This window comes from Poromitra crassiceps, assembly GCF_964638095.1.
Source record: "Poromitra crassiceps genome assembly, chromosome: 7".
In the NCBI taxonomy this organism is placed as follows: domain Eukaryota; kingdom Metazoa; phylum Chordata; class Actinopteri; order Beryciformes; family Melamphaidae; genus Poromitra; species Poromitra crassiceps.
The window spans coordinates 35,789,383-35,810,880 of NC_139628.1; the positions used below are offsets into that span (position 1 = coordinate 35,789,383).

At 46.6% G+C, this 21,498-nt stretch overlaps 1 protein-coding gene across 1 annotated transcript in view; it reads right to left on the minus strand.

Annotated features, from left to right (window-relative positions):
- The window catches only part of LOC310780144 (adhesion G protein-coupled receptor L3), a 212,853-nt gene extending 211,215 nt beyond the window's left edge, over window positions 1-1,638 (minus strand). The window contains exon 1 of the mRNA XM_083640702.1: window positions 1,528-1,638. Within this exon, the coding sequence (XP_083496828.1) occupies window positions 1,528-1,582 (55 nt within the window). The 5' untranslated portion in view covers window positions 1,583-1,638. The remainder of the gene's footprint in view (window positions 1-1,527) is intronic.
- Between the last annotated feature and the right edge of the window lie 19,860 nt (window positions 1,639-21,498).

The following is a 21,498-nucleotide window of genomic DNA, read 5'->3' on the forward strand; positions in this document are numbered from 1 at the left end:
AGGGACTGTCCGTCCGGGGGAGAACTACTGAACAACTCCCTCCCGACTACCAGGAGAAAATCACAAACTTCGGCGAATTCACACAAAGGAAGATCACGGAATATTATAGGAGTGTGAAAACATCCACAATCACCAACGGGTTCCAAAACGCTGGACTGCTGCGGGATGAAAAGGATGACGCCGCCACAGCTGGCGCTGAGGGCCGTCAGAGGCTTCAGAGGCTGTTCGATGCCGACAGTGATGAAGAGGAGTTCGTTGGTTTTGAGTGACAATGAAGGAGAGAGGAGAGTGGTTGACGAAGCCACCCTGAACCTGTTCGTTTCCGACACTGAAGATGAGGACTTTGGTGGTTTCAGTACGCAGGAAGAAGAGGAAGACGAGGATTAGTGACTTGACTTCTCTGGTTACAGGTTTGCTGCACATATACGGTAGCCTATTGTTGTGTGATTTTGTCTGGGGATTAGTGACCTGACTTTTGTTTTGTTTTGTTGAAATGTTAATAAATGGGAGCTTCCCCAAACAGCGATCTCTTTCCCGACATTCCTCTCTGTGCACGAACCCTTTCATATGGTAATTAAACATCAAAACACCCGCGGCTTATAGTCCGGTGCGGCTTATAGAAGAAAAAAATAGTCAATTTTGGTGCTGCGGCTTATAGACCGGTGCGTCTTATAGTCCGGAATTTACGGTAAATTAAATTCAAATCCGCCATTAGTGGTTTTAGCCGTATCAAATTAACATCTTTATGCGCCATTGCCCCATCCCAACACTCCCTACATCGAAACCCAAGTTGATTGTGATGGTGGTGACCCCAACCCCCGGCCCCCTCAACACACGCGCGCCCGCGCAAACCACCTCGACCACCACCATTGACTTCTTTTAATCTGAATTTAAATGACTTCATTTACTTGGCCTCTGAAACAATCCACACAGGCCGAAAGGGAAACTGTGCAGGACTGAGGCGGCGTCCGCTCACCGAGCCGTGGGAGAAAGAGAAACCTTGCAAATGAATCTTAAGATCTTAAAGCGTGAAAGGGATGAAAGAGTCTCGCTATCCTCGACCGTGCACCGCAAAGTCAAAATAGCGTTAATCATTTTTTGAAAATAGTTTCAGTTCATTTTTCTATTGTCAGGAGAGCGAGAGACTGAGCCGAGAGAAAGAGGGACACATCTAAAAATAGACCGAAAATCAGAGAGAGAGAAAGACAGAAAGTGAGTTGGACGGATACAGAGGAGGGAAGGGAGGGTGAGAAAAAAGTTGCCGGGAGTTTGGGGAGTAAAAACTGCTAATTAGCGTGAGAAGCAGCTAGATAGACACGGGAAAGTAGACAGACAAAGTCAGAAGCTTTTATCCTAGTTGGCTGATAGAACCCGGCACTTAAGGCATATAGGTAGAAATCCTGATATGGCTTCAAACCATGCCAGTCACAAAACGCAAGGGTATGTTTTTGCGCTCACAGCTCCACATCCACGCGCGCGCGCGGCGCGCTGACACACAGCGGCTATGCTATAACGAGGCAAACTTACCCAGAGCGGCTGGTGCGAAGAGGCTGGCGAGGAGAAGCAGGCGTGCGGTCCACATGGCCTCCTCCTCTTACCGCCCGCTGCTGATGGTCCCAGGTGAGATCAGTAGTCAGTCAGTTTGCTGGCTGCTTCCACTACGGCACGCTTCCCTCCTCTGCACCGCGCTCCCCGCAACACCGCACGTCCTGCTGCTCTGGTGGATGGCGTCCAAAGGCTATCATGAAAGATACAATAAAATCTGTTAGCTGAACACAATCGTTTGAGGCAATTCATTGAAGTTCACCCCAAAATCAAAACTACATATTTTTCCCTCTTACCTGCAGTGCTCTTTATCCATCTGGATCGTTTTGACAAGAGTTGCCGAGTTTTGGAGATATCGGCCGTAGAGATGTCTGTCTTCTCTCGTATACAATTAGAACTGGATGGCACTCGGCTTGTGGTGCTCAAAGCGACAAAAATATACATTTGAAAAACTCAACAGCAATGTCTCGTTCCAGAAATCAGTTACTCAAGGTAATGCACAAACCTTGTTGTGAGCAGTTTCATGTAGTCTACACTACACCCACTAGCTGATAGCTGCTGGGTGTAGTTCAGTAGCAGCTAGAGATGTAGTTTGGTCAAAAGAAAATAGTTCCTAAATGAAACTCACAACAAGGTCAGTGGATTATCTTGAGTAACCGGGTCATGATTTCTGTAAAGAATTTCCAGACAATGGCGCTTTGAGCACCACAAGCCGAGAGCCATCCAGTTCCATTGTATTGGTGAGAAGGCAGACATCTCTATGGCCGATATCTCCAAAACTCGGCAAATCACACCAAAACGACTGTATCTAGAAGGATAAATAAGCTCCAGGAACGAGGAAAAATTTGTATATTTTGGATTTGGGGGTGAAATGTCCCTTTAAGTAAATCAAGTTTAACATGTTTATTCGTGGAAAAGCATGGACAACAGCTTTGGACACTGTGGAGAACTTGAGTCACTCATTCTTAAGAGAAGTGGGTCGTTGACGCTCGGCAGCACCACAGATGGATTCATACACGGTTCCTTACGGCGCCGTGGGTTTTCAACGTGTCATCCAGTGACATCCTGCAAGTTTGCTCAAGCTCCAGTCAAGCGAAACCCACACTGGGTGTGATCAGCTAAACACTAAGCCAGTGTGAACCGCATCATTTATTTTTGGGCATTCTGTTGTTTGCTCATCGGAGTGTTAACTACCACCCCCCCCGACATGCACACACACACACACACACACACACAAACACACAAACACACACACACACACACACACACACACACAGACACACCCCTCAGCCCACCCCACCCCAATATCACTCCCACAGAGAGACGAGGAGTGAGTGATAAACCGCACATACTTCCGCGCTTTGGTGGACAACTGTGTGACTGTGTGTGTGTGTGTGTGTGTGTGTGCGTGTGTGTGTGTGTGTGTATGTGTGTGTGCGTGCGTGTGCGTGTGTGTGTGTGTGTGTGTTGCACGTTGCACATGTGCTCCACAGCTTGTGTGTATGAACGTGTCTGCCTTCACGTTCGCAGGGCCTGATGGTAATTGCCATCAGAGACCCGCTGGCATTTTTCCTTTCCTGCGGGCAGGGGCCCGTAACTTCACAGCTTGAGTCGGTGCACCTGTGAAAGTATTTGCGGCGCCTAAAGAGTGACTACTGTGCTAACAGGCTTTCCTCGCCAAAGCCAGACGACAAAATGGCTTCCCAAAGAAACTCGCCAGGCTGAATGAGCCCCCCAACCCCCCCCCCCCCCTTCTGCTAAGCTAAGATTACATCATCGACAAGCTACTGCTAATCAACATAAAGAACGTTGACTTGTTATTGACTTGTGAGTGCTGTGAGACACTAACACTTATGATGTGTTGATTGTTCAAAAACGGTGCAATGGAATCTGCGGCACTCCATGCTGCATGTGAAATATATGAATATAGAAAAGCAGCGGTTGGAGGATCGACATTATCCCCATCAAAAGCCATCTCATAATATTAAGGTTAAGTCAGCTTTAATGATTAGGTCATCCAAACCATTTTGTTCTCCACGATCAACCATGATCCGCTACAGTAATATCATCTCAGCACGATGATACAATGAATCAAAAGAGCGCGCACAATGCTGATATACCCACGAGAGGCATTATCCCTGCACATTAGATATCCCATACTGCATTTAATATCGCAGGGGGATAAGAGCATTGTAGGACATCAGAACATCTGGTTAGAAAAGGTCACAACGTGAGCACTGCACCAAAGGACAGGGCGCTCGGCTCCAGGCTAGGAAACCTGAACCAGCAACAAAATACAAAGTTACACCAACATATACCTTCTTCTAAATATACACCTCCCTCCTTTGACTCTTTCCCCCCTCTGTCCACAACGTCTGCCATGGTGCCACTATGCCATCATCATCATGGTTTGATGACATTTTTCCATTTCATATAATCATAAACTAGCTCTAAGGCCTTGGCCACACTGATCCGTGGTGTCTGTCCGTGTGCGTTCATTTCTCTGTTCACTTCCATTCATTTTCAATGACAGCTGTCCGACTGTCCGTGGAGCACTCAGAAGCGTACAGAAAATGTTCATACGTTTTGATGGACAGAAAGTTGAAGAGGGATCAACTTTTTCTGGATGGACGTATCGGATGGTCGGATAGTCACTGTCCGTTTAGCCAATCAGATTCGAGGTCTCGAGAGGAGGCGTTCTGAGATTTGTTTCAACTTTTCAAAGAAGATGGCGGCCGAGGCAGTGAAGGAGGCTATAATTAATGCTGTGTACACCATCCCGCTGTTGTACAATGTGATAGTCAGTGTCACCGTCTGATTTCACCATCTAATCTGGTCATTCGGTGGCATTTTATTGCCACATAAGTAACGTAGCGCACAGAGCTAACAGCTAGCTGACGCCAGCTTTCTTCTTCTCTCGGTTTATAGGCGGGTCGCTGACACCTTCAAGGTGCTTACCGCCACCTGCTGTACAAGTACGTTACTTGTACATGCAATGGACATAAATCTATCCGTCTATCTGTTCTGTCCATTTTGGCTTTCCTTTCCTTTTGGTATATATATATATATATTTTTACTGATTTTTCTCCCCAACTCTACTTCTACTCTTCTCCACCGCCTCAGTTGATCTAAGGAGAGTTGTAAACTAGCACATGCTTCCTCCGATACATTTGCAGTCACTAGCCACGTCTTTTCACCTGAGCGAGGAGTTTCATCAGCAGGACGTAGCGCGTGGGAGGATCATGCTATTCCCCCCAGTTCCCTCCCCCCCCCCCCCCCCGAGCGACCAGAGGAGGCACTAGGACAATGACCAGGACTCCACCAGCTTCCTGAACCAGACGGTCACGTGAACTCTAATTTCATTTCATTCTACCAGACCGTCTGGCCTCCAGCCATGGGAGGGTGTTTTCAGAAATTACAAAGTGCTCTAGCCAATCAGCGACGCGCCTCGTAGTTGACATCGTAACTGGCCAATCAGCTGGCAAAACAGCAATGGCTGAATTTGTCGAGTTTAAACAGCCATACAATGCAGTTATTGCAGAAATAGGCTCAATAACAACAATTAAGCAAGCGGAAAAGATGTTTTCGCCATTCTTCCGAGTGGATTTGGGTTTGACTGGATCCAACGCTCATTGGCTGAAGGAGTTGTCTGTCGAGGGCGAGGCAACTACACCCGCCCAACTCCCGCCCACTGTAAACACTGGGTGAAAGCTGGAGGCCAGACGGTCTGGTAGAATGAAATGAAATGTGAGGTCACGTGACCGCCTGGTTTACCAGCCTACCAGCTTCACATGACTGGCTGGTTTACCAGCCTACCAGCTTCACATGACTGGCTGGTTTACCAGCCTACCAGCTTCACATGACTGGCTGGTTTACCAGGCTACCAGCTTCACATGACTGGCTGGTTTACCAGGCTACCAGTTTCACATGACTGGCTGGTTTACCAGGCTACCAGCTTCCCACCCGCAGACACGGCCAATTGTGTCTGTAGGAACGTCTGACCAAGCCGGAAGTGCCGCTGCGGTGGTAGGCGAGTGTTTTGACCTCGACACTACCCAGACGGCCCTTTGGCCATTATGGAGAGGTTAGAAGTTGATGTGGTCATCAACAAAGCCCATGGCTAAAGGCCAGCAGAGAACAACACTGGCTTCAATGTCCTGCCAAAGGCAACTCGTCTGAACCACACTCCTTCCTGACTGCTTTCTTTGTATGCATGATGGCATGGCTTTTAAGGATGTGAAAATAGCAATGTCAGGGAGTATATTGTTATTTGATCAATGAGATATCCTCGCAGGCAAATAGCACTTTTAATAAAACGCCTTGAAAATTGCAGGTGAGGTAAAGGAAATATGACATCAAATCAGATAACTTGGACTCCCTCGACAAGAAATATGTAGGAATGTTATTCCAGCAGTAATCAAATTCAAACGCACTGCCCAGGCACAAAATTGGCCCCGAAGTTTATGCGATTTATAAAGTGGTGGCAGAGATGCAGACAAGAAAGGAGGCACAATCACAGCTACACATTAAAAATATATATCAGATGAGACAACCTATCACCCATTTCCACGGCACCAGCTTCGGCATATGGCCTTTTTGGCAGGCTTTGCACTGGAACTGTCACAAAAATACAGCAAGCAAGTAGCTGAGATGGAGGCTGCTTCTATGAAGGGAGACAATGAGAATTTCTAGTCCCCTATGTATGAGTGAGTGAGTGTGTGTGTGTGTGTGTGTGTGTGTGTGTGTGTGTGTGTGTGTGTGTGTGTGTGTGTGTGTGTGTGTGTGTGTGTGTGTATGTTAGTGAGTGTGCGTGCACATCTGTCAAAGTGAGACATGTCTTTTTAGAGTGTGTGTGTGTGTGTGTGTGTGTGTGTGTGTGTGTGTGTGTGTGTGTGTGTGTGTGTGTGTGCGTGTGTGTGTGTGTGTGTGTCTGTGTGTGTGTGTGTCTATATATGCGTGTATTCAAATCCACACTATCTCACAGCAGCACGGCGATAGAGAGCAGCAACTACTTGCGGAGGTGTTACTTAGAAATTATCACATAAAATGAAAAACACTTCACTATCACAGTTGTTAATTTGCTCAACAAAAAAAAAAGAAGAGTGGGCTTTAGGTACAGGAACAATTCCCAACCGCCAAAACAACACAACATAAAATACATATTTATGAGTCGGGCTTGGACCCAGTTCAATAAAAAGAAGAAGAAGAAGAAGAAGAAGAAGAAGAAGAAGGAAAATAAGGTAAGACAGGCAGGAAGGAGCGGGCAGTCCAGCCTTGCCAACTCGTCTTGTATTCCAGAAGGATCCTTATGATGCATTATGGCGCTGACGTTTCAAGGGTACTTGTTCTGAGGGGGAGTTAGGATAACTCCCTTAGATAAGCTGGCCAACATCTAGCGGGCCCTAGCAGCCACAGCGGCATCTGTTTTCAGCCACATCAAGGAGATTTCTTCATCGCTTCCTCTGCGTTTTTTCCGCAGAGCAACTTATTTCTGATCATGCCATGTTGTTGTTTTTGTTATTTTAGTCATCTGTCTGTGCCAAAGGGGGCCCAGATGAAACCTGACAGTTTTAATTAATTGACTTCTCTATCTAGTCCAACCAAAGCAGAACTGGGTGCTGCAGATGATGGGGGGGGAGGGGGGGGGGGGATAACACGGTATGAAGCGGCGAAAGCAAATGTCAGGAGAGCGACGTTAAGAGAAATGAAAGGAACTTTACATTAAAATTAGCTCACACATGACTGGGACATTCTGGATTATAATTCATGGAAATAAGGATTATGGGTGGCTAACGTAGACCGATCACTGGACAGGTGACCTGTGAATCATGCCCCAGAACATAGTCTTGTTATCGTCTATTTTACTTGAGATGGGACCATAATTTACAAAATGAACATCATGCTGTATTGAAGAAGACTTGAAACTGGCGATTGAGACCATCAACTCATTAGGAAAGTGTTTACTGAGGCCATAAATCTAAGTGAGAAGTAGGGTCATTTTCCCATTCACTTCAATGTAATCGGACTTCTTTTTTGCAGCCAGTGGAGTCGCGGTCGCCCCCTGCAGGCCATTAGAAACAATGTAGGTTTAAGTTGCTTCCACATCGGCTTCGCAAGTAGGGCAACGTGCTAGCCCCTGGGTGGCTAAGTGTTCATTTGTTGTAAATAGCATGAATAGAAAATACATAGGTATTAGGACACTACATGTACAGTGCAAGAGGCAATACGAGGAAACAGCGTGACGTCACGACACCGCAAAACACCCGGAACCGCGGCAGTTACCTAGTATGAGTTGTGCCAAACAAACGTTAATATCTCAAAAATCGCTTATATTTTGACATTTTGAGTGAGAGCAGAAGTAGCTCAAGAGTCTAATGTAATATGCATGTTGAGTTAAAGTTGTGTGAACTGTCGCAGTTTTTTTAAATGTAAATGGCTAGAGTGAGACACTCACGGCTGGCTCCATAGGGTCTCATTACCGTTTCCACCCAGTGACGCCGTTTGTTTACCTAAATGCTGATCCCTCGTATACAACTAGGCTATATTCATTCACATTGGGAAAACAATAAGAAAAAAAACACACCTTCCTGAAACGCAGCGTTGCAGGTGTCCGTGGGTAATAGCAGGCGGTGTTAAAAGCGTCGAGAGAAGTTGTTTGCCTCTGCTTTTGTACTACCACACACCTCCTGCTAGCTTGACATTGATAGCTCTCTTGTTCTCCACAAGTAGCGAGATATTAGGTGAGAGTCAAATGTGTTGTGTCGCAATTAGCTTTCTGAGCAACTGTGCTTTGTCAATGACACGGCACAAAGAGAGAGAGAGAGAAGAACAGAGAAACGCGAGCTCATTTCTCCGGAGGGCCTCAGTGGGAAAGCTAAATAAATATGAGTTCTACATTAAAAACAGCCTTCTTGCCACACACCTGTCAGATGTGCAATAGAAAGAAAAGGAGTCATAGATTTCCCCTTGGATGCCTTGGCTTTGGGTGAATTATAAATGATAAATAAATGATTTCGTACAGGGGCGATGACATCAAATAATTAGTGTGTTGGAGTATGTTTCAAAACACAATCTATCCCTGGCAACACGTTAGAAATATGACATATATAAATAAAAAAGAATAATAGCCATTAAATTTACTGTGGAGGTTCATTCTCTGCTAGAGTATGTGGTTCATGATAGCACATTAGTTTTGCCCCCCAAAAAATCAATTCAACAACTATATTAGCTGTCACCACTGTAGTAATTTCTCCCATGCTAAATGGTTGCAGGCTGTGTTATGTTACGCATATGTTTTACATAAGCCACAGTATCACCGCCCTCTATATGGAGAAATCATCACTCAGTCTAGTAGCCTACACTGCAAAATACTGATTCCCTTCACTGTCCCTCTCTACACTACACTGAATGCAAGGGACAATATGACATACCAATGTTTTACAAGCTTTTTACATATACTTTACATATTTAAATACACAACTACTAGTTTACATGCCAGTCGCTGGCTCTCCACTATGATGGCCTGGAACCCCATGTAACAGCATCGCTCAACGCTGGTCTTTGCTTGTTAAAGCAGATAAGCTCCACACAAGAACAAGCCAGGTCTCTTTTAAGATCTCTTAATATTTATCTCTTGTTATACGGTGGAGATACATCAGACGTTAGGCGTCAGTCATGACCAGTCATTGGTTAGTTTAACTGTCAGTCATAGCTGCCATTTTTGTGTGTGAATGAACTAAGGATATTGGCGCGTGTCATGTGTTTGGGCTAAGTTGATTGGCTGGCCTTGCTAGATGGCGCTCGGCGCTGCTCGCCCTTACCGAGCGAGATGGACGGCATTGCAAGGCAGGCTTGGCTGTGATGTGAGAAGCTGCAGGAGCTCCATGACAGCGCATGTTTGTTAGGCAGACAAACTTGCTCCTGAGGGAACAGAATATCCAACGTTGGACTCTGAGGAGATACTGCCGACCGAAACTATGAACTGCAGATATTGACTATTTTGACATTTAACCAAACCTCCTGGATGTTTGTCAGTGTTCGTGTGTACGGTTGTAGCCGTCTCGTTAAGTTGCTTCGGCAGCTACCCTTCACGTTTTAGGCCAACATGAATGCAAAAAAAAAGGGGGGGGGGGGGGGGGCAATAAAAAGAAGTATAATTAATTAGAAGTATATAGAGTTGTCATATATCCACGCGTGACTGCAACTATTCCCCCATTGGCCACCGATAGGTCATTCGAGGTCGTCTATGATTGGGCGATTCTTTCCAGCGAGGTCTGGGTGAGGAAAAATAATTGCCGCTTTTTGATCAGAAAACAACGGAGTATGGAGCCTGAAACAAGAGACAATTGTTACTCTACAAAGTGAGGGGCAATTTTCCCCTCACAAGCAAAATAACCACTCAAATGATTTCATCATTCTGTAAGACTTTCCCCCAAAGGACTAAAATACCCCTACAAAATAAGATAAAGGGGGGGGGGGATCCTGTGGGGGAAAAAAAGTGAATTTCTTACCCTGTTGCCAACTTATCTGATATTGAAAATCATATGCAGCACACTCCACTCATCTCTACAAGCCTAATATATGAATGTGAAGATTGCTCTCATAAAAATGCGAGTTATTTCTCCTTCCGTCGCTCCCTCCGCTGAGGAAACCGAAGATGCTTTTCATCGGTGCAGAATGGTGCCCTATAGGCGTTCTTATACAATGCTTTAGCGCAACAAAGTGACACCCGAGCCTCAATGTTATCTGATGGGGGCACACTAAGTATGATGTTACGAGTCACGCCTGCTTGAATCCCTCCCACATCACACACTATGTAATGAAGTGGGATCGTGTTGCCCGGGTTAAATAGCATGCCTCCGATTTTTCAGCTATGCTCCATGTCCAGATGCTTATCGGACCAGAAGGGAGGGGCTTGGTAATTTCTACGAGGGCGACAGCGTGTTCATGCAAATGAGGTGTCTCATATAAAACGAATATTAATCAAGCACACTGTCTGTCGGCATACATTTTGATTGATGAGCGCTCACTCGGAAATCTTAGGCGATGAGCCGAGATGATTGAAGCGGAGCTGATCCCGTTCCCTTTAAAGTTAAATATTGCTCCCCCCCCCCGCTTCCAAAACCCTCCTGACGGCCTCAATTTGAGGAGATGATTCCCCCCCCCCCAATATTAAATACGACCGGAATGTCAAAATAATGCGTTTCTAATCCCGTGCTGAAAGGTGTGGAAAATGGAAGGTAAATAGAGAACGCTCCTCTTAAGGCGCCGCGCGCATCTCTCCGGCTTGACAACTTGAGCACCGAGGCATTTCGCTCATACAATTGGGTTTGCCACGAGGGACCCTCCCTGACGCAGCTAGCCAGTGACAGGCACATAATAGCGCTAACTTTAGCCCGCGCAGACTCTGAACGCTCTCTATGATAGGCTTCTTGAGTGTGACTGATGGCCTAGGTTAAATAATAGGACAAAGACATCGCAACCGACCCTGACACACACACACACGCACGCACAACACTTCGCAAATACAAGACAATAGAAAACACACATCCATTAGTGGAGATTACTTCCGCACGCCATCAGAAACCCAGCTGCAAACAAATAAAAACAAATGAGCATTACAAATCGCTAACATTACACAGGCATACAATAGGCATGGTTCACAGTCCCAGCAGGGAGAGGGGATGAAAGCGCACAGGCACACACAGGCCGGGGCGGACATGCAGATAGATGCAGGGTTTGAAGGCAGGCCCAATCTGCCTTGAGACAGTGCTCTATTATAATGCTAAGCTCAGACACTATCCATTTTCCACGTCCTCCTTCTCCTTCCATCTCCTCTCTCTCTCTATGTCTCTCTCTCTCTCTCTCTCTCTCTCATAGACACACATATTGGCTATTGCAGCACAAATGGATCTCACAGAGAGAGAGAGAGAGAGAGAGGGGGGGGGGGGGGGGCTAGCAGGCAGGATGGGACAGAAAAGCAGAGGAATGTAAAGAGAGATGGATGGAAGAATGAAAGAGGGATGGAGGGATGGAGGATGAAGAAAGAGAAGGGGGCCGTGATGAGTGAGATGAAACGGGGCGGATGGAAGATGAAAGAAAGAAAGGAGAAACGAGGTAGACGGAGGTAAAGGTGCATTAGCTGGCATTTGGAGCTCATGAATTGTGGTTAGTCTCTCGCCCAGGAGTGAATCCGATGCAGGGAGCGTCTGGGAGGTGTAGGGGTGGAAGCACTCGCCTACCACCGCGGAGACCCGTACTGGTGGTACTTCCGTCTCGGTCAGACGTTCCTACAGGCACAATTGGCCGTGTCTGCGGGTGGGAAGTCCTGGTCGCTGCACTCGCGCCTCCTCTGGTCGGTCGGGGTGACGGGGGACTGGGAGGAATAGCGTGTTCCTCCCATGCGCCGGTGAAACTCCTCGCTGTCAGGTGAAAAGAAGCAGCTGGCGACTTGCACATGAATCGGAGGAAGCATGTGCTAGTCTACGGCTCTCCCCAGATTGGCAGAGGGGGTGGAGCGACGACCAGGCAAGTAGAATTGGGGAGAGAATATGGCGGGGGTGGGGGGGGGGGGGGGGGGGCGGGGCTCTGGCACGGTCATTGGCCAGCCTTGATTTTGGATCCGAGCTAAAAGGCAGCACATCACATGACTCCACGTTATCCAACAGCATTGTTTTTTCTGAGTGCTCTGATTTCTCCAAGTACAAAAGAGAACAATATATAGCAATAGCAAGAGGCCTGGTATGATAGATTTAACACTCTGTGACCTGAAAATTGAATCCCGTGCACCCAGAGCGCTCCTATAGATTTATTTTACAAGTAAGACGCCCGGTCAATATATTGCCAATGTATTATGCTGACAGGAGCAATTTTCTGAGATACAAGTGAATGGCTAGTGGCAGAGCTACGGCTATGATAGATATCTGGAGGGAAAAAACATGACCTCATCCTGCAGCCTATGGCGACACCGATTCTTTCAAAATCAACCTAGAATCCTATTGTTTATGAAGTACAGCTGGTGATCAGTGGACTCTGATTGGCTCGTAACATCCTCCTGTGACCTTGCCCCTAATGATAGGCTCCTCTCAGTTTTCAAAACGGACAACATACGGTAAAAAGACGATCAAGTGCCGTCACAATAAGCTCCAAAGCTGACAAAGAAGCACACGCCATATGGCCCAACGCCTTTTCTACCTGAAACAAAGCTGAACCAAGCCATTCCCCAAACGACTCTTGTTAGAAGATATCGCTTTTCGGCGCAGCTTGAAGACGCCTGAGCAAATGTTTGGAGGGCATCTGCTGAAAGACCTCCATTCATTTTCTTTTATTTGTATTATAATTCTTTCAGGTCTCAATTTCCCTTCATTTTGTATTCCTATAACTGTATTTGCATAATTTTCCAATAGACACTTCACTTCCCACCCAGATACGAGAAGCCAAGGGAAACACACGCACACGCGCGTGCACGCACACACACACACACGCATACAAACAAAAACAGCAATTTCAGCTCCGCCTCCGAATCAGAAGAGCAAATTCCAATGTGAATAACACTGATCCTGGCGCATGCATTTCAATATCATTATCTGACGCTGCGCCGAGTGCATACAATATAATGGAATATTAAAACGTGAACAACATAGCATCCTCGGATGGGGGAAAGTACAATATACATTATGCAGCACGCGTGCACTCGCGTCATATTTGATCGCTTAATGATCAAATGTAGACTCAAAATAATGATCGCCACATTATTTTTTGACTCCATACCTCTTCCATCTGTTTATGCATATCCGCGGTATTGTTTTTGACCGCTAATTGCTACGGTGTGTCTGGGCGCCGGAATGATTGAAGCGTGAGTGTTACCAATGACAAGAATATGTTGTAAATGGTCTGGAAATGAGAGCCAGGGCCGTGTCACCAGCAACCACAGTGGTCAGGACCACAGGGAATTCAAATGGCTTCCACCTGGATCCCACTCTGCTGCAGCTCAATTAAGAGAGCGAGAGAGAGAGAGAGAGAGACACAGAGCAAACACACAGAGAGAGAGATTCAGCGCCTTGGAGGGAATGTGTGTGTGTATGTCGGTGTGCTGTATATAGATATATATCTGCATGCACTATTCATGAGCGAAAGAGTGGAAGGTAGTAGCGGCCAACGTTAGCAAAGCGCGAGGAGAATTCAGGGAACGCTGTCACCGCATTTTTAGATCATCCGCTGGTGCGCCATTCATTACTCACAGGGTCCAAGATTAGCTTTTTTTTTGGTCCAAACGACGTTTGGTGTATGTTCACATTTTACCAGCCACTCAATAGATTAGCATTGTTGTTGTTTTTTGGGCTGGTGAGTGATGCAAATCTACCAGCCACTTGCTAATTATCTTAATAATTAATCTTGATTACTCATCAAGAAGTTTCACCACACTGCACACAAAAAATCTCCGTCATTTAGGTTATTATTGAGTCCTGGGGGGGAGAGAATCTTATTCGGACTGATTTCTAGAAAGAGCAGCTATATTGAAGACAAGTGTAGTTCACCCCATTGACAGAATATCTCTCTAAGAAAAATAAGATGTTAAGGCTGAATAGACTAAATAAAGATGGACTTTTTCTCTTGCGGCTGATACCTGATAAGCACAGCGAGCAGTATGAGTCTATATCCTTGCTGTCTGTGTCCTTGTTGGATCAGGCGCTGTTATTCACCTGGTGTTTAGAGAGACATGGCCCAAACATGGTTGACATTGAGGTCAACAGAGTTCATTGTAGCGAAATGCTTTGTAGGCTCCTTTTGTGTTGTCTAGCAGCTTTGGGCAATGTTGGCTGAAGGGTGAGAGGGCTTCTCTTGTCAGGACCCTGGCGACCCGGCTCTGGCCCTGATCGATAAGACAACAAGGATAACCTTGCGCACTCCGGGGCTGGATGCCTGAGGGCGAGAAGGAAAGCCTTCTCCACACAAAGTTCAAAAGTTGTAGCGGAGATGTCGGTGAAAAAGATGATTTCCTATATTTGCCGTTATTTATATTTGCTACATGTGTTTTTTAGGAAGCGTCTTCGGCTGTCAGTCAGCCCCGCACAAACCTTTACGATTCAGGTCACACCCAGAAGGCGCCCTAGCTGCCAACCCCTCGTCCTCTCCTCTCCCCCGAGTCGAGCTCGTCACAAAATGCTCCCAGATAATCATCTATAATTGGACGTTTTGTTCTTGCAGGCCACAGGCGTGAGAGGTGCCTGCTGAGTAGTGTCTTCAAATATGGAAGAAGCAGCGGTGAGAGCTCGCAGGCTATCAGGTCCCCAGGTCTTCAGACGGCTGGAGAATGGAGTTTGATGAAAGCCTGATTGGTTTGGGCGAACATCCTCACAGGGGGGCGTCTCTGGACAAAGAGACGAGACGGAGCGCTGCTCACCCTCGCTGCTCTCTCAGGCTCTGACAAATCACTGCTAGTTTCAAGGTGCCCAGTCTGATCACACGTTCTACAAGTGGGATTGACTCGGGGGTGCTCAGGGGTTGTACAGCTGGAGGCCCAAAAATATATCTCTCAAATATAACAGGTTATCCGAGTCATTTTAATATCCAACCTCATTTCCTCGACCTTGCCTGTCAGACCCATCCGAGTTGAGGTTGACTGACTTTTAATGATTGAAGTGAATTTGGTTTCAGATCTCACATCTGAATCTCAACCCTGCACAGTATGTGCAGTAGATCTAAATGCCCCTTACATTTCACCCTTTACCGTTTTTTTCCCCTTAAAGGGATACACCACTTTTTTGGAAGTTTAGCTCATTTGCCACATCCCCCCCACGTAACCAAAATACACCATGCCTTACCGGCACTGTCTGCTCAGTTTACAGTGAGCTACAATCGTGAAGTTCGTAATTATCGCCATAGAATGGAGGCTAATGGTACAGCTGTTAAAAATCTGCCAAAACATCTCACGGCGCCAAAATACATGTTGTGCTTTGGGTACTCACCACACGATGAAATATTAATCCAAAATGCACATAATTGGTCTTTTTGGAAGGAAAAGAGGTAGCCGGCACTACTTTCCAAACATGGCCGCCGACCTCTTTTCCTTCCAAAAAGACAGATTATGTGCATTTTGGCCTAATATTTCATCGTGTGGTGAGTATCCGAAGCACAACATGTATTTTGGCGGCGTGAGATGTGTGTTTTGGCAGATTTTTAACAGCTGTACCATTAGCCTCCATTCTATGGCGATAATTACTAACTTCACGACTGTAGCTCACTGTAAACTGAGCGGACAGTGCCGGTAAGGCATGGTGTATATTGGTTATGTGGAGGGGATGTGGCAAATGAGCTAAACTTCCAAAAAAGTGGTGTATCCCTTTAATATCATTCGCCATCCCTAAGTATTTTTTTTTTACAGCACACTATCTAGTGAACGCAAAGAAGTGAGGTGAGAGACGTGTGCAGTATAGCATCGCATGAAATGGGATTGAGACAATGCAGTGTTTAGACACACGGACGGACGGATGGTATTTACAAAATAAAAACAACAGCCATTTAGGATGCAGCAGGTTTCATTTCGCTGGATGCTGCTGACTAGTGCTAATTAAGTCGTTAAAGACTTAGTGTGAACGTGCAAATCTGCTAACACAAGGCTTTGAAGGAATTGACTCGGCGGACCACAGAGATAGAGTCACATTGACACCAACCTTGAAGCTATCAGCGGATGTCCTATCTCTGCTGTGTGCGTGTGTGTGTGTGTGTGTGTGTGTGTGTGTGTGTGTGTGTGTGCGTGTGCGTGTGTGTGTGTGTGTGTGTGTGTGTGTGTGTGTGCGTGCGCGTGTGTGTTTGGGTTGAATTCAGAGGGCAACCTTTCTAAATCCAAAAGCGGAGGTCCCCCGGGGGCGAGGCGGCCACACAACAGTCAGAGGTAGTTAGCGCATGTCAAAGTACTGCAGCAGACTGTACTGTAAACCCTGACTACTACACTGCACTGCACTGGGCAGTGAGTAAGAAGTTGTAGGCCAAGGATTAAAAAAATGTCGGAGGCGGATTTAAATAAGAGGTTTGGATAGATAGATCAATTGCTGCGTGATCAGCGAAGCCTGCTGCATGATTGGACTGGAAAGCATAATAACGGGGTTTGCATCCAAATGTACTCCAGCAAAAGTAGCCTGGTATTGTTGTTGTGTTTGATGGGAGCTGGGAGACAGTGTGGAGGGAGGACATAGGCAAGTGCATGCGTGCCAGCCAGACCGCATATACATTGACACTCATACTCTCTGACATACCCCTCGTACAGTCGCTCCATACCGAGTCACTTGCACCCCCCCCACCCCCCGTTCCTCCCTAAAACACACTTTAATTGACGTAGCTTAGAGAGATCGGGTCTTGTGACCCGGGTCCAACTCCTAATTGCACTCTGGTGTAATGTTATTCGTCCACTTACGGCCATAGCCACAGACGCTCCTCTGCCCTCTGCGCAGCACGGATGAAAGCAAGGAAGTCAGTGATTGCTTTTGACTTTCCCCCGAGCAGCGCGGCCCAGATGTGTGGAAATTTCGCAGACCCACTCGGAGCCGGAGTCGTCTTAATGAGATTGCCTCCTGTTTATGCCGACAGGATAACAGAAGCCTCTCGCTTGATGGCATTGGCCTTTTTTTCCCGATCGATATTGAGCGTGCCGATGCTGGGAGGTCTCGGCCGGGAGCAACCTGTATTTAATTTGGCCAAACAGACTGGCCTGTACGTACGGTGTTAAAGGCTAGTCGGCTAGTTGCTTCTTCCCTTTGAGAGTAATATGATATAATTAACCCTAAACAATCCCGTGGTCAAAGTGGCACTGCATGATGCTAGCACAGGGATCAATTACATTAGTGACCAAAATTATCTGTTATTTGCTCTATTCATCTACAGGTTTTTTTTTTCCCGGCTTGTGGTCGGCAAGAACCAAAACCGGTGCCACGCAGGCCGTTAGCCGTCCCATCTGGTGTCACTTCCTCAGTCGGGGGGGTTCTGCACCGGGCCCGGCTGAGTGGCATCGGTGTCAAAACATGTTGTGTTGCTAATCCCGCAGAGGCCCTCTTTCCACCGCTGATGATGCTCTTTGATCAGGAACCAGCGGCCCTTCAGACTGAACAACACTGACTCCGTTTCTGGGGAGTCCTGCCGGCCACCTCTCTCCCTGTCATAGTGGGGCGCCCGAGGCTCGGCTGACGGGCACTTTCCACCCCTCTGTCCTTTCTCTTTCCATTCTCCTCACTTCTTTTTTGTATGGTTCCTGACAGCGGAATGCAAGCGGGCTCGCGCAACAGGCCATCAAGAGCGGGGGGGGTAATCTTTAAAGCAAACTCCGAAACTCTATCCTATCCCACTACCCCCTTCGCACTCCACCCCGCACCCTTTCCCCCAATGAAGCTGGCCAAGGCGAGGCAGAAATTTCATTTCAAGAAGGCTCGCTTCTGTATTATGAGTGCGGGGGAGTCTATTGCCATATGAGTGCGGGGGAGTCTATTGCCATGCCAGGAGGAGTCTTTCTTTTGACTTGCTGGCAACTGACAAGGAGCACAGAGGGGTCTCTGGGACTCTCCAGGAGGCTGGCATGCGATTCCTGGACCAGTTGGTTTGAGCACAGGGGGGGAGGGGGAGTTTGTGCTGGCAGTGGGGGTGGGGGAGGTCTCTGTTCTGACAGACGTCCAATGCACACAGCTGATGCCTCAGGCTGGCAAGTCTAATAACATCATCTGTGCGAGACATTACTGGTGGATCTCATATTTATTACTCAATATGTCCACTGGGAGGGGTGGAAATATTACTGCAGCAGCCAGCATCACAAAGTCCATGTCAGGAAATGGATGGATTTAGTTAGGCAACCCTTGGCAAAGCTGGGCAGTACAAATCTAGAACTGGAATCATTGTGGGTGTCACTGATTAACAGTACAGTTGCATTCTATCTAAATGTTAGCCTGGGAACCTGATGCTAGCTACCAGCTAGCTCATGTTTCATTTGCGGTGGCAGCTACGTCTGGCCCCCTCTCCCGTTTTAACACTTTTCCACCAGCCTAAAAAGGGCCGGGCCAATCACACCCTTTATTACACGGCTTTAATTCGTCAATCGCGGAATTCTACGTCTGTTATTTATTTCCGTTTGCTACTTCAATAACAACGGAGTGCAGCTACCGCGCATGCGCACATTCAACATCTGGGGTCAAAACATGTACTTCTGTCAAAGCACCACTAGGTGTCCCAACCCAAAAGGCTAGAAACATTATGCCTCGGCATGTATTTCAGTCGCTCTGCGCTGCGTCACACATTTCGTTGCTCTGATTGGGTGAGGCATTTCGTTGCTCTGATTGGGTGAGGCATTTTGGACTGCGGCCTTTATAACGCCCCCGCCTGGAAATGCAAATTGCACTGAGAGAATCCAGACCAATTCACATTTGCAAATGCAATGCAGTGCAATGTGAGTTGGTCTGGCAACGGCAGGCTATCTAAACGTGGCACCATCTTGAGTTTGAGAGGCTTCATCAGATTTGTTGCATACTTCCAAAATTTGATTTGGAAAGGACTACAATCGGCCCAGCCCATGGGGAAAGCAAAATCTGTGTGAACTGGTTAGGCGAACTCACCAATTAATTTCCAAATTTAAATGCTGTTCCCTTGTTTGATAATAAAGATGATTGGGCCTATTTTAGTTGAGATTTGTGCTTTTTTCCCCTCCTCCTCTCGGGAGATATCATTAGTCGAAGGGAAGTTTGTCATTAAAATGATAAATAGCAGCCGTGAAAAAGGCAACATCCACCAATGCCAAGCAGTAGCATGATCTGAAAGAGACAATCATAAAATTACCATATTTCCGAAGCAAATTTTCACTTTGTCACAGTGGGTCTGTTCTCCCACGAAACAGGCTCAGATGGTGCTTCCCACCACAACATATTCTGATGCCATCTACTCAGGAGCATGCATTTTTAATGGTCCCTATCATTGAGAATCACGGATTTCATGCTTTGACGCTCCAGAGCGACTGAATCTCTGAGGTGATTGATGATGCCAACATGTACCGCTGCGCTCTCCTGTTTTCTCTTGTCTAAACTGTGTGCGATCAGTGAGAGCAGGAAGCCCCACGAGTCTCAATTCCAATTCTTTCTGCTCCGATCGCTGCGGCCTTATCTGCATAGAGGCAGCAACTGCTTTGACCTTGCATACTGCCCAGAGCTGAATCAGATATCAACGCAAAGATATTTGCAAGGAAGCGCGTGTGTGTTTTTCCTCACTGCACATTAAGTACTATAGATGTATTGCAGACATTACGGAGATTTCTTTGAATCATCACAATGGAAAATAAGGATCACAAAGGGTAATGCAATTTGATGACATTGTAATAGTTGCACAAATTGGATATTGCGATTGAGGTACCGTAAATTCCGGACTATAAGCCGCGGCTTTTTTCCCGTTTTTTGGCCCCTGCGGCTTATATAACGGTGCGTCTTATCTATGGATTTTTTCAGAAAAAAAAAAAAAAAAAAAAAAAAATCTCTCTTTTTTAGCACTCTTTCTAACTATAAATCCACTTCTGTTTTAATTTCCTCTCTTGCCCTCTTTTCACCACACCGCGGACACTGTGTGCACTGTAAAAATAAACAACGGTGGTGTTGTGTTATGTTGTTTTGTTGAAATGTTACGGTAATACGGTAAATGGGAGCTTCCTCAAACAGCCATCTCTTTCCCGACAATCCCCTCTGTGCGTGACCACTTACATATGGTAAATTACGGTAAGCAAACGGCCACAAGCCCATCAACTCCCTCCCCCGACTACCAGGAGAAAATCACAAACTTCGGCGAATTCACACAAAGGAAGATCAAGGAATATTCCATCGAACCGGAGCAGATCATAAATATGGATGAAGTGCCTTTGACGTTCGACCTGCCACTCACTCGGACTGTTAACAAGAAGCGCCCTGGAGGATTCTTTCACCAAAAAAAAGCTTTGCTCGTTCTCGACAGCATGAGAACGAGCAGTAGATGATCATGAGGTGGTTTTTCAGACGTGTCGATATAGCAGTTTATCGCAAAAGTGTAATGGAAACACATTTTTCGCATTTGCACGTCATGTGACCCATATTATCCCTTGGAAAAGGAGCGGAAAATAAGGTTCGATAGCCGTGTCAAAACCTCCGCAGCAAGTGGAAAACTTTGAAGCAACGCTACCTAGCAGAAAGACGAGTGTTGTGCAAAAGCGTAGCCGGGCAAATTAGATAATGTTTAATGGCAGAAATCGGTCCATGGTGACAGCAGGCTGCCTGTGTGCGCGCATTTGGCACAGCGGCGAGATGAGAGGATGAAAAGCACACACTGGTGCGGTGGTGCTGTCTGAAGTGAATACAGTGACTGTGAGTAGGCTAATACATTGCACACGTTTCAGGTGCAATTATAGAACCAAATCAGCCTTTTCCCCCCTCCATCTCTAAATCGGACCAGTTGTAGGCTATTAGGCTACCTTTTTTCCTCTGCCTGTCGCGCTGACTGCATTCACGCAGCCAGCAACATTTTGCGACTCATTTTCTTTTGAATTGATAATCAGGCTCGTTTATATGCATTGTAACTTCATGTTGGGATTTCCATTGACCATTGGTTGGATTTGAGCATGCAGGGGACGGGATATGGGGCAGATCCCCGTGCGTAATCACTGTGGCAGCTGCTGCAACGGGGAATCACTCAAACGCAACTTCAATGGAAACGCCTACAAGTCGCAATTGTACATTGTCGAAGTTGTAGAAATATCGCAATTCTTTTGCGAAAAACTGTAATGGAAACACAGCTATAGATGAAGAGGAGTTCGTTGGTTTTGAGTGACAATGAAGGAGAGAGGAGAGTGGTTGACGAAGCCACCCTGAACCTGTTCGTTTCCGACACTGAAGATGAGGACTTTGGTGGTTTCAGTACGCAGGAAGAAGAGGAAGACGAGGATTAGTGACTTGACTTCTCTGGTTA